This window comes from Diadema setosum, chromosome 11 (assembly GCF_964275005.1).
Source record: "Diadema setosum chromosome 11, eeDiaSeto1, whole genome shotgun sequence".
Classification (NCBI taxonomy): domain Eukaryota; kingdom Metazoa; phylum Echinodermata; class Echinoidea; order Diadematoida; family Diadematidae; genus Diadema; species Diadema setosum.
The window spans coordinates 29,760,036-29,773,059 of record NC_092695.1 but is presented as its reverse complement, the minus strand read 5'-3'; the positions used below and the strand labels follow the sequence as shown (position 1 = coordinate 29,773,059).

Genomic DNA, 13,024 nt, shown 5'->3' with positions numbered 1-13,024 from the left:
CCAATTGGTTTGGCAAATCGTGATCGAATATCCAATCCAGTCGTGCATCACTATTTGCATGACACCAGATGTTGAACGTCTACAAAGATAGTTTATCAGTCAAAAATCTCCTAGCGTTAAGAGGAGAGCGGGGACCCGATCCTCTAATGGATAGGCAGGGATATATTGTATACAGGGATCTACGTCCAGAATTGTGATGCTCGATCGGCCCAGAAATGACAGCGGGCAGGTTGTTTCCAACTTCTTGAATTAACGTCTGGTCTTTGTTACCAATCTTCCCCTCCTCTTCCTCCTACCCCCCCCCCCCCCCTCCTTCCCACACACCATGCCTTACGATGATTCGAAATGATCGTCTTTCGCCACATAAAGTCGAAAATATCTAGTTCAGTTCCAACCGTATAAATGTCATATTTGAAATTCGAGCCGCGTTCTACATGGAACAGATAAAAAATGGCGCCAAGGGCCCAAGGGGAAAGGCATCTCTTCATTACGGATGATGAATGGCGTACCAGCTTCGTGCCCACAGCCGGTCTCATGAGCTCCAGCCCTCAAGGGGTGATATTTGCGCGGTGAACATGCCTGAATTGGGATATGAATGAAACCCCTGTGCCTTGTAACGTGCGCCTGATTTTGGTGCAGATGGAGGAATGTCGTCAGAACGACTAAAATAAACCTTAAAGATATGGGAAATAATAGAATAAGTAACAGAAAAAAATGAAAGGATGACGTTCCTGCTTTGCTGGTTAAGATTGGTATCATTCATCTTTATAATGTTTCTGAGGTAATAAGGATCTGATGATAGTGTGATAATCCCCTGGGTGTAGCCATAACGTCCAAATAGAAGAGAAGATATCCCTTTCAGGCGTCATGGATATATTTCATGGTATTACATCGCCATCATCTCATAGTTATGTGGAACTAAAGAAAATCGCCTTGATTGAAATTTACCATTTGACACAATTTGACATGGGCACATACTTGATGGGTCGCACCGGTATGTAAAAGGAAGTGTGGAAATTGACAGAAAGGTTGAGTATGTTTTGTTCAATACTCAACACGTAGACATACAGACATATGTACACACACACACACACACATACACAAACATACGGATAGACAGTATGTCCCCATCCACCAGCATGCCAAGTATATCAAAAGAATTCTGTTGCGAGAAAAGATGAAAGACAGGCATCTTGTTTTTAGGCTGCCTTTAAGATTGCAATGCCATAAGGATGTGACTGGTACTTCTGCTGTATTTATGTCTGTTGTTGTCACTTTCTTTATTGCTCTCATTCATTTTACTTCCGTCTTTATCCATTTTTTTTTAAAGCTGTGAATATCATCATTTAAAGAAAAATCAAGAGGTTTTATTGGAAAAGATGTTAAAGGACCCATGTAAGTGCAATTACAAGTACGAAGAGCTCCAGATGTTAGGATTCGAACACAAGTCTTACACATCATATCGTGAGCCGTAGGCAAGTGGGATTGAAACAGGGAAAAAAAATACTTGTGCCTACTTTGAGACTTGGTACGAACGCGTCCTCTCAGTAACAACTGACACGAGTTTCCAATCAAGATATGCCTGATCTTTAGCTGCGTCAATGTCTCTGCGTAGCATAACGATCTGATCAATTCAGCATCAAAGAATCCCTTGGTTCAAGTATGTTTATTAGCCCTTCTACATCTATAGCGTCTCTATCATCTGTATAGGCTTTGCTCAAAGCATACCCTTATAGTGCTTGATGAATTACCGTCGTATGATCCTGAAAGCGGTCACGTGGTTCAAAAGCGAAAGCGATCCCATAATCCTCTCCTAGCGTTTGGAGAATATGTCGGCTCAAAAACACATTTGGAGATGATGCCAAATACATCACTCAGTTCGTTTTATTGGTAGCGATATACATCCATCCTTACCAAAACTGCTTACGTTTCGTGATACCCGGAGTTTCACATGTTCCCACCCTTTATCCCTACTTGCGTTGTTGTTGTTTTTGTTTTTCAACTCTATATCATCTCGCGTTTATCAGTTTTACTCCTTGTGTTAGTGTTGAGGAACTCTATGTAACATTACAGTCAGGAATTCTTTGTTTGTGTTTCCTTTTGTACGTATAGTCTTGCCTGTTGTAACGTAATGGTCATTGGTCCTTAAATATCACTTATCTATTGTCTTTCTATGCAAGTCGAACGGTATCAATAATTTTAGGAATGGTCGTTCTATGGCTTGATTTATATTGAAAAAGGTTTGATTTTGTCGTTATTCCAAAAATGAAATAAAATTCCCTTTTTCCTAGATGTCCGTTAATCCGGACATTTTGGTATTACTACGAAGGTTCGTTAATCCCAAAAAATGAAAAGAAAGTGCGTTACGAACCTATTTTAATTGTCGGATTAATGAACCTTCGGAATAACGAACTGTAAACGATTTGTATATCACTGGCAATGTCCGGAGCAGAATTAATGCTGCTAGTTTGCGGCTGCTACAAGACAATAATGTGTCATCCGTCAGATTCATCGTTTTAGGCGGGATGACTACCTGTCGGTTATCTGTGTCGAGGGATCCTCGCAACATTATTCCAGAAAGAGATGCGTACAGATCACCCCCTTACCTCCTTATCACTGGGTTACTGTTTTTAAGGAAAATCGGTTTGGCTATCAACTTCTTTTTACAGGTGCTTTGTCATTTGACAGGTTCAAGCCCAAAGGTTCCGTTCCTATACTAACACTGTAATGTATTTCCATGCGACCATAGGGTACTCTGTTTTCATGAAACTATGTTGAATATACATTTGTTTGTTTGCTTGTTTGTTTGTTTGTTTGTTTGTTTTTTAATGTACGGCAAGGACCCCTTTGGCTGATAGGGCAATCGTTTCCATGAGTGGAGAACGAATAGATAAATAAGAAATAAAATAACAGCATTAAAAAGATACTTTAAGCTTTGGGGTTTTTTTGTGTGTGATGGGGGGGGGGAGTAGTCATTACATGTAACTTTTAACTCTAATGCGCTCCCTGATCACTGGAGGGAAATTAGGGGGAACAAAATAATCAGCAAAACGCTAACTAAGCTGAACGAAATTAAACAAAACAAAACGATATATAAAACAAAAAGCCTTTCACATCCCCTTACCACAAAACAAGCTTATTATGATCTTACTTAATTCCGTATGACAACATTCCTATCTTTTCCCTTTTAAGATATTCAGAATCATGTTTCTTTCATTTAGTTTAAGTATATGACTACGACTTTCTACCTGTTCAATCATTTTTTTTTTTAATCGAAGATTATCCACACGTCTTGGAGCAAGGCCATTTCTATCTCCTCCTTTACGATCTCGTGTATCAGGGGTTAAGTACATGCGCTTCACGCTCTTTTGGGAAGATGCAGGGTGTTTTTTTTGTGCTCGGTGTGAAGGTATCGTTTAGCGGAACGCTGCTCAAGAGCTTCTTTTGTCACGGGCCTGCTGAACTCGGGTCAATGTCACGTGACACCAGAGACGAGTGGTTCACATCGGAAAACGCCATGCTTCCCAGGTCCCTCCCATCCTTCCCTGTTCTCCCAGATTAGCTCTGTATTCTTACAGAAATGACGCCCATCCAAGTTCTTTTTTGTTCATGGAAATCGATAAGTCTCTCTTTCCATTCCTTCTCTTCCTGCCATACATACAAAGTTTTCAAAGTTTGAAAACTCCATTTATGTCATTCGTAATTCTACGTAAAATACTCGTACACACGTGCGCGTGTAATATATGTACCAGCGCACTTGCGTGTGTGTGTGTGTGTGTGTGTGTGTGTTGCTATGGAGGGGAGGAAAAGACGGTGGCAACTCAACAACACGTCACACATTATCCTCACTGGTGACACCAGTCAGATCACCACCAAACTTTCTTGAAGTAACAGCAGCTGAACTTGTATTCTTCCACTCGAGCACCACAGTCAGTCCGAAAAGTCTCCAAACTTCCTGCCCCCACGTGGGCTGAACAAATATATATTCATGACAGTGTGTGTATGTCCCTCTCTCTCTCTCTCTTCTAAATATATGGATAATTTGTGTGTTTATCTGTGTGTTTAGAGAGAGGAAGACAAAAAGAGGAGACAGAGACAAGAAAAGTGACAGTACTGTCCTAGTCGTTACCATGGTTACAGCATCACTTAAGCCATCACACATCTTCAGATACAGTGATGTCATACAGCCTTTTGTAGTCTTCCTCACTCAGCAGAGGGGAACACAACGAAACTCGACTGTGGGGAGGGGTGGGGTGAGGATCCGGTACCGCCGGTTGAAAAGATATCAGGCGTTCTAGGGCTATGTGATACTGTGCGATACTGCTGTCTGATTTTCGGCAGATCTCGATTTAATTCCAGTTTCTATATAATGCTAATTACTTCAACTCTTGTAAATTACGTTTCCTCTTTATCTCTTGTTCTCTCTGTCTCTCTTTCTCTCTTACTTCCATGATTCCCCCCCCCCCCCCCGAGCAAATACAGTCGTTATGTAGCTTGCTATCAATTAAAGGGGAATTCTGGACCAGTAAAACGTTAGTCTAAAGAGAAAAAGTGAAATCTATACAAGCACAACAGTTAAAATTTTGATGAAAGTCGGATGGAAATGAGGCAATTTACGTCAATGTGGAGCAATTTGTCAATCAGTTGTAATAGAATTAGGCAAGTTATGAAATTGGAAAGCTTTGTTAATTTTCATAAAACAGTTCTTGAACAGCGAATATGAATAGGGGCCATGCAAATGAGTGCGTTGGTATGAAGACATCGCCTCACAATTTGAAGTATAGTGTGTACGTAAAATCTTGAAATTACCATTTTCTGTTTTTTGTTCAAACGTAATTATGACTCATTCTCAATATCGTAACTTATCTGAAGGATGGTTATTTTGAAAACATTCAGACAGAAATAACATTATATCTTACACTTAATAGCAGAAGAAATTAATTTTCGTCCTTTTTTAACACGATTGCTGGAACATTTGAGGTGATGACACGATCAAATCACACATTTACATATCATTTTCAGCTGTTCAGAAACTGTTCTGGGAAAATTAGCAAATCGTGAAAATGTTACAACTTCCTTATTTTCAATCCGAATTTGATCAAATTTTAACTGTTGTCTGGTAACATGATACAATATACTCTTGTTTTCATACTTACCTTCAGCTAGATGGGATTTGCCCTTTAAATTTGCCATCTTTATGAGTTTGGGGGTGAGCATTCGCACGACCACGTGCTGCCTGAAATGACGATGCGATACGGAAAGCTCTTGGGTGGCGCGGTGGTCGTACTTCAACTGTGAAGTTTCAAATGTTCACTCAGTCAACCATCTGTCTTCAAGTATACTCCTTATGGTGACATGGGCACCAAGGTCGTTGGCTATTTCTGGAGTCTTCCTTCTCGAGCTACTGCCGTAAATTGTTTTTAATTTCCTTGGTTCAGCAGACATGACGAAAAAAAAAAAGATCAGAAATCAAAAAGGTCTTAGGAAACATTGTATAAAGTCGGCCTACCTGAGCAGTCGATGCTTTTGAGCGATATGGTTGGTTAACTATTCACGACTGTCAAATCTGGAGGATGAATAATACTTCGATGTGTTTTCTATAATTGTATTGATGAATGTTGCACGGTAGCAGAGACAATACAACACAGTGACATAATTGGAGAGAGCATACACTATGTTTTACGAGATATCATATATATTATACTATGTATTGGATCATCTATAAACATAGGTATAAGTAATTACAAACAGTCATAGAATGATTGCGATATAAATCATGTGAAAATGATAACAATGGGAAAGAAAAAAATAACAAAGAATAAGCAGGCAGCAATCATTACCAAAAGATGATACAATGGAAAGTGTTGAATGCCTTAAATAACACAACAGAGTTGATATCATATGTATGAAGCAGGTAATTTCTAATGCCTGCAGGTATCCCTGTGATGTTAGAATATTTAATGTAAGAAAGCAATTGAATCCCGCTTAATCGCTAATCAAAAAATAGTTCCTAATTTGAACATCTTCCGTGCGACTTATCGGTTTCTTGAAATATTTCATTCTGAAGAATACAATCATGTTAAAACAAGAAATTGAAAAAAAAATGATGGCATATGCCGTATAATTGTCTATCCTTTGTTACTATAAAGTGCCCAATGTCAACAAGTTCAACCTAATTACAAATCTTATATCGTTTCTGCATTAACGAACCTTTACATGAACGAAACTTCGCAAAAACGAATCTCATTTCATTTTCGGATTAACGAACTTTCGGAATAACGAACTGTAACTAAAAAAAAAAAACACACACACACACAAAACAAAACAAAACAAAACAAAAAAGAGTCCACACGGTTAAGACACTTTTACGGGGCTACATTTTCAGAGACACGGCAGCCTTAACTCTTCCAGTACCATAGTCGCTGTTTGCATGTAATGTCAATTGCAATGCCAGTGACATGGTTAAGGGTGCTGGTTAAGTAGAGTTATTGGCCCGAATTCATGAAGGTGGTTTAATTTAGACCATGGTTTATGCAAATTTCTTCTGCGTAAATACGACTGACAGATTGCGTACGCCAACAGACGTCCAATAATAAACGCGCATTGATGCGCGCATGTTACAGGTACGTCTAAATCACGCTTGTTTTAGACCATGGTCTAAATTGAAACCACGGCTTAAACACAAACCACATTCGTGAAATCGGGCCATTGGGTCTAGAATTCCAGAATTCCTGAATATCTCGGTGAGGTCACGTAGTGGGTTTACTTTCTCTCTCCTTTCTTTATCTTCAGGTCGGTACTGTGTCTCTCACCTTCCGACGAGTCTTCTCATCTCATGGCCACGATAACATCGACGACTTTCTGTGAGTACAACTCTCTATTATATTTTGTTTGTCTATGATGAATGTGTGGAATATAATATATTATATATTTACATTTTTTTACATATGAACATGTATATATATATATATATATATATATATATATATATATGGGTGTACATAACCATATTATTTACTTGATTTATTTTTAAAATTTTGTCATGAAGGTCTAAGAAATATCACAGTGGTCGCATAAACAGAGCTGTAAGGTGCTCTAATTAGAATTGACCTCATAGAAGATACAGATATGCTCAACATAGCATGTTTCCTCCTATTCCTAAGCTATGACCCGAACCATTGAAATGGACGCCAGATAATTCCAACCCTTCTTAATTTTGCTAACAATACATTCCGGTCGACAGTGACAGAAGCAGGTTTTGATTTTAAAGAGACAGCGCCTACCATACAACCTTTATCTATAAACTGGAGACTATAATTGATAATAACCCAAACTGAGTATTGTTAAGGACACTATGCTGCATTACGTAGCCGTATAATTGTATATGAGCAGCTTTTTTTCAAAAAGTTTACGTACAACAGGAAAAAAAGATATACAGCGATAATTCACAATGCTATTTCTGTTTTGAATAAAGGAAAGATTTTAACGTGCTTCCAATCATCTGAGAAAATCCGCTTCAGAACGACAAATTGATCAGACGCGTTAACCGTGACGCAATTACACCCGTGTTTTATAATCCAAAAAGACGTGCACTGATACCATCTGTTCCGGCAGCTTTGGAAGCATCAAGTTCACGAATCAATTCGCGGACACAATCTTCACCATACAAATCAAGATTTAATGATAAATTTAACGGTTGTGCTTCTTCATCAAAAGAATTTGCCTATTTAATAAAATGAGAGGATGTAAGGATAAATTCAATGAAACAATCTATCATAATTTTCTGTTATGTATCATCCATCCATCTCCTGCATTTTCTAAACTTCAGAATGCTTTTTGTGTTTTGTAATTTTTGCCTTATCAATGGTATATCCATAAATTTTATTTATCATATTTTGTAATGTTGACATATATATGTACTTATATCTTATGTAAAAAATATATATATTATTTTCAAGTTTTGGTTGAGATGTAAAATTACATGAACGAATGAATGAAAGTCGCCCAAACATAACAGATCTCGAATAGTCCAGATTAACGGCAATGAGTTCGATTTACTTCATCATAGATGACCCAAACTTTTCCTCATTTCTTCTAAGCTTGTTAAAACATTTATTGACTTCTGTTTTTAAATGACTGCTTTTACTCTGTGTCATGGTACTATATATTAACACTGTTTCTAAACTTTTTGTATACCATTATACTATCCAAATACGATCCCGTTCAAGTACAAATTCTGCGCCTTCTTCCAAGACCTTACACTTAAAACAAACTTTGTGTACGTTCACGCTTAGCAGTTTCACTCGTGATACATCCAAGAAAGTTTAAAAGTTTGAAAGTTTATTATACTCAACAACCTATATAAGAGAACTTGCCTAACATTTCTCGGATGCTATCCTAATTAACAATATCAATAAAAGTATAGAGTTCAGCTCTTTTTGATTAAATGTACTGTGACGTCTGTATGAAATAATGCCTCGGCTAGTTGCATTTCACTTCGAGCAGATCTTTGCGCACCATATACATTTGTAAATTATCAATGCTATGACGATCGCCTTTTTGAACAAAGGGAAGATTCTAGGATTCTTCCAATCATTTGGGTAAATTCCACTATAACACGCCAAATCAATCACACGCGTTAACCATGACGTAAATGCATCTGTGTTTCTATTTCCAAAAGACGTGCACTAATACCATTTCAAACAACACGTACATACTCTTAAATAATCACCTCTTCTGACTAGCCAGACATGATGTTGCCACCTATAATAATGATAGCCGTATATTGTTTAGAGTACAAACGACTTTCTCGCACGTAGGCTTATATGTACTGTACACATATTTGTACATATATGTATATGTATGTATCATTTCCATAGATGCTTGTGTGCGAGAGTGTCCCTATATCTATATCATGCATCACTTTATTTTTTTTTAATGTCCATCTGTCAGTGTTTGATGAATGTCTGAAACGGGCATTAAACGAGTTTTCCGCAATTAATCATATTCCCACTCCCCCTGAGAAAGTCGTTAAGGTACACGTAATTTCCACATGTGTATATCGCAGTCAGTGACATATGTAATGATATCATAAAATTGCCTAATGATTATTAGAGCAATAACTACCCTGACTAAATGCATTAGTTGTCACTGATAGGGTAAGGTTCTATTTCGGTTGTGGAAAAGGAATTGTTATCACGTGATTGTGTGCATAAGAGAAACTGTAAGATATCACAGTTGGCAAACCTTCTGCGTATATATGTAGAATGACGACCAACCTTTCCCATCAATATTTCATATAGCATGGTGCTTAACATCAAACCAACCACGGTAGCAGGATGAGAATATATATATATATATATATATATATATATATATATATATATATATATATATATATACACGTATACACGCTCTGCTGGTCACACCAATCAAAAAGAAAAAAAAATACAAAGGTATTCAAATAGGTTCCGTTATATTTCCTTAGCATTTATACTTAAATTTAAGCTTTCATAGATTGACCGCCATGTTCTATATGTTGACAATAATTCATTTACAGTCTAGTTCGAAATTATGCATCATTTTCCTTTGTTAGAAATATGAAAATAAATTGAAATTGGAATTGAAATATGTTGTGACAAGTAGGACCAGTGTACTTGAAAACAGGAAACATACCATCTGGACAGAGAGCAAAAGGAGAAGAAGAAGAGGAGGAGGAGGAGGAGGAGAGGAAGGAGGAGGAGGAGGAGGAGGAGGAGGAGGAGAAGGAGGAGGAGGAAGAAGAGGAGGAGGAGGAGAAGGAGGAGGAGAAGGAGGAGGAGGAGGAAGAAGAAGAAGAAGAAAAGAGGGAAAAGGACGAGAAAGGGTTATCGTGAAGCTACTTACGCGTGGGAACTATTTTCGACGTCTTGCCGCGCTATCGATTTTGTCGTGAGATTTAGATTCGGCAGGAAGACTGGGGCATATCTCTGCGTCAGATCTTTTCCCTTCTCAAACCACACGTCACCACCAAACCTGGTATAAAAATCGGAAATCCAGCAGCCACGAGGAGAAGTGAGGGCCGCATTGTGTGGGTTAAGCCCGCGTGCGGACTTGAGCAACGAGACGGTGCGACTCCAGCTGTATACCGAGCCCTGCCTTGTTCGCAACGCTTTGAGGTTTGGCGAATGTTATTCCAAAAGCTCGAGAGCCGGATGGGTTAAATTTGGAGGAGAAAATGATTAGTTAAGCGTGAATCCTGGAGAAGATTACAACGGCAGCATCGAGGCGCCAATTCACACCTTGTTTGGCGCGGAATAACAGGTGTACATGATATCCCTAGCCACTTGCAAACCTTTTCACAACTTAAAGATAAATCAGATTATATAACAAGTCTCTCTACTTATGATCATTCCCAACGCCAACCTCAACGCACAGGCCGTGAGTGACTTACCAGCAGAAGAGTGAATAATTCATTTATAATGGAGATCAGCAGATCTGTACCAAATTATTTTGTGGTTTTATAAATCAAGTGTGGTTTGACAATCGATGTATTCTATCCTGCTGCTTATTACACGCAAAATCTCCTGTTGCATTCGATTTTAATGCCTTTCAGCAGTCGGAATAAATTGAGCTTACTCCTTGAACTCCTGAGTCTGTTATTTAAAAGATTGTAATTAGATCGCCAGTCATATCCAAGTATATCGATATCAATGTGGGCGCTTTTTGCTACACCCGTGCGGGAGAATTAGGTTCTAAAGTTTAAGCAGAAGAGCTACAAATCTTGGTCCAAAGACATGTCAAGCAACCGGAATTGTATTCTGGGTGTGAATGGGGTGTCTGCGACGTTTAGTAGGTTGTGCCTTGATCGTGTACATGTATAGACAAAATCAATGTCTTTTGAAGCTGCATGATGTAATGCAAAGCTCAGAGATGCAAGATGCCTTTAGCATCAAATTCCTTATGATTGATGCCATGCAGATTTCCATAAACGAAGTCCTTGGAACTGGATACTATTCTCCATTATTCTGATAATACCCCGAAGGTAGCTCACTGCGATAGTTCAAGCTTTCCAAAACAACATGGTTTTAAGCAAGGTCTTCGTAAAACATGCCATTTCTGCGATTACGGAAACGGAGGGAGTGTTTATCATTACAGTGATGGATATCTCTCACCTTCCGAAACTTTAATCGATTAGAAAAATTGAAGCTTGTGTTTCATCGGGGCTAAAATGTGTCGATGGTAAATACTTTGGCACTTGCAGTAACAACAAATAAACGAAAAAGAGTTGGTTGTTTGTCGCAAAATTTAGTGAACTTGAGGTGGAGAGTATTTTCGATCGCCGGTTACGTAGACCAGGTGAATATCATGTAACAAAAGCACTAAAACGCGTTATCGACACCTCTCAACGTGCACGTCGAACCGTCTAATTGCGCGGGCGATATGTTTCAATTAGTAGCGTGCGCTGCAGCGATTAAAAAAAAAAGGCCAAAAAAGGTTCTTTTCTATAGAGTCTCCTTGAGCCTTCCAGTGTCATGCTATAAAAGCTAATTTGTATGTGAAAGAGGCTATAGGTGAACAGTTTAGGACATTTGTGCTGCCTTTATAAGTCGTGTCCGTGTGCACGCGGGTATTCAAAACTTTGTTCTAGATGTTATACAGTGTGTATAATTGTATGGTGATATTAGCAGTACGGAAGATACAAGACAAAAGCGACACTTTATCAAACAGGTATGCTAATATTGACAAGTTTGTATGCTGAATGGTCTGAGGGTAAAAACAACTTAAAAACAGTAATCCTTGAAAGATGGTTTGGGTAAATTTAGTTGGGCACGTGTTTCTTCAAGTCGATATCAAAGTTTAAATTTCAAATCTGGATTCAGATTTTTTTTTTTCTATTTTGTTTGTAGATTACATTGTGAAGGAATAACTGAATAACTAACGATTAAAGGTAAAACGTAGAATTCCAGTCGACCCTGTGAGAGCATGTATTATATTCCGTACGAGCACGTGACTGTAACTTGCAACCTATTTGCTCAGGTTGACACGGTACAACGCGCCTCAACTTGGTCAACACTAGACGGTTGTGATCCGGATCAGGAATTTTTCATTATCATATGCAAACCCACTGTAGCATTCTCAACATCGCCACTTTACCGACCATGAGTATCCCGTTTCCATGGAAACATTTGACAGTATAGTTGACGAACTTAATAGAACAGCGCGTTGTTTTGTTGGTTTGTTTTTATCATATCTGTGCTCCATATTTACTTGTACCTGATTATGCTATCATGCTTACTTTTACGTAGGCCCCATCACATTTCTCGTAATTTTAACATAGTCCAATACTAATAGACCTTTGTGTTTATTGAGACAGTTGTACATTCAGGTGAAGTTTCGCCTAATTTGTATTTTGTGATTTTGGTATTGTATTATTGTATTTTTTAATGTTTGTATGTGTGTGTGTGTGTGTGTGTGTGTATGAGAGACATTTTATGGAGAAATATGAAAATAATTTGAAATGATCCTAATGTCCCATTCATTATTAAGGTAAACCTGTTTTTTTTTTTTTTTCTTTCCGGATTGTCCATTAACAAAGCTTGGAGTGGTTGTCTGATGTTGATTAGTTTGTCTCCTGCCAGACAAAGTGAACAGTAAAATATTCGTGAGCAAATGTAAAAGAACCATTATTAGCTGTGTAGCTGTATGATAGGGTATCATTTTACATAATTCATGTGAGGCCATAAAGCGAGACGACGACTGAACACGCACTCCTGACTATTTACGTTCTCTCTTTGAATACGAAAAATCAGTCTATCTCTTTTTAAAGAAAATTGGCATCCACTTTTAATAGGGGGGGGGGGGAGCGGGCGGGGTGAGTTACCGACATGCAACATGTATACTGCCCCAATGTGTCAATGCATATCACTTGAATATCTGAGAAATCTGAATGTGTATTGTGTATGTTGCTATCTTTGTTCACGTTGGCAGTGATAGTCCGAATGAAATTGGATTGAATCGAGCTATTCCGAACTATATTCTTATT

General features: G+C 38.3%; 1 protein-coding gene across 1 annotated transcript in view; it reads left to right on the top strand.

Moving 5' to 3' along the window:
• The first annotated feature begins 450 nt into the window (after positions 1 to 450).
• LOC140235405 (guanylate cyclase soluble subunit alpha-2-like) overlaps positions 451 to 13,024 on the top strand; it is an 82,781-nt gene continuing 70,207 nt past the window's right edge. Inside the window, exons 1-2 of the mRNA XM_072315430.1 lie at positions 451 to 555; positions 6,793 to 6,863. Of these exons, the coding sequence (XP_072171531.1) occupies positions 451 to 555; positions 6,793 to 6,863 (176 nt within the window). The remainder of the gene's footprint in view (positions 556 to 6,792; positions 6,864 to 13,024) is intronic.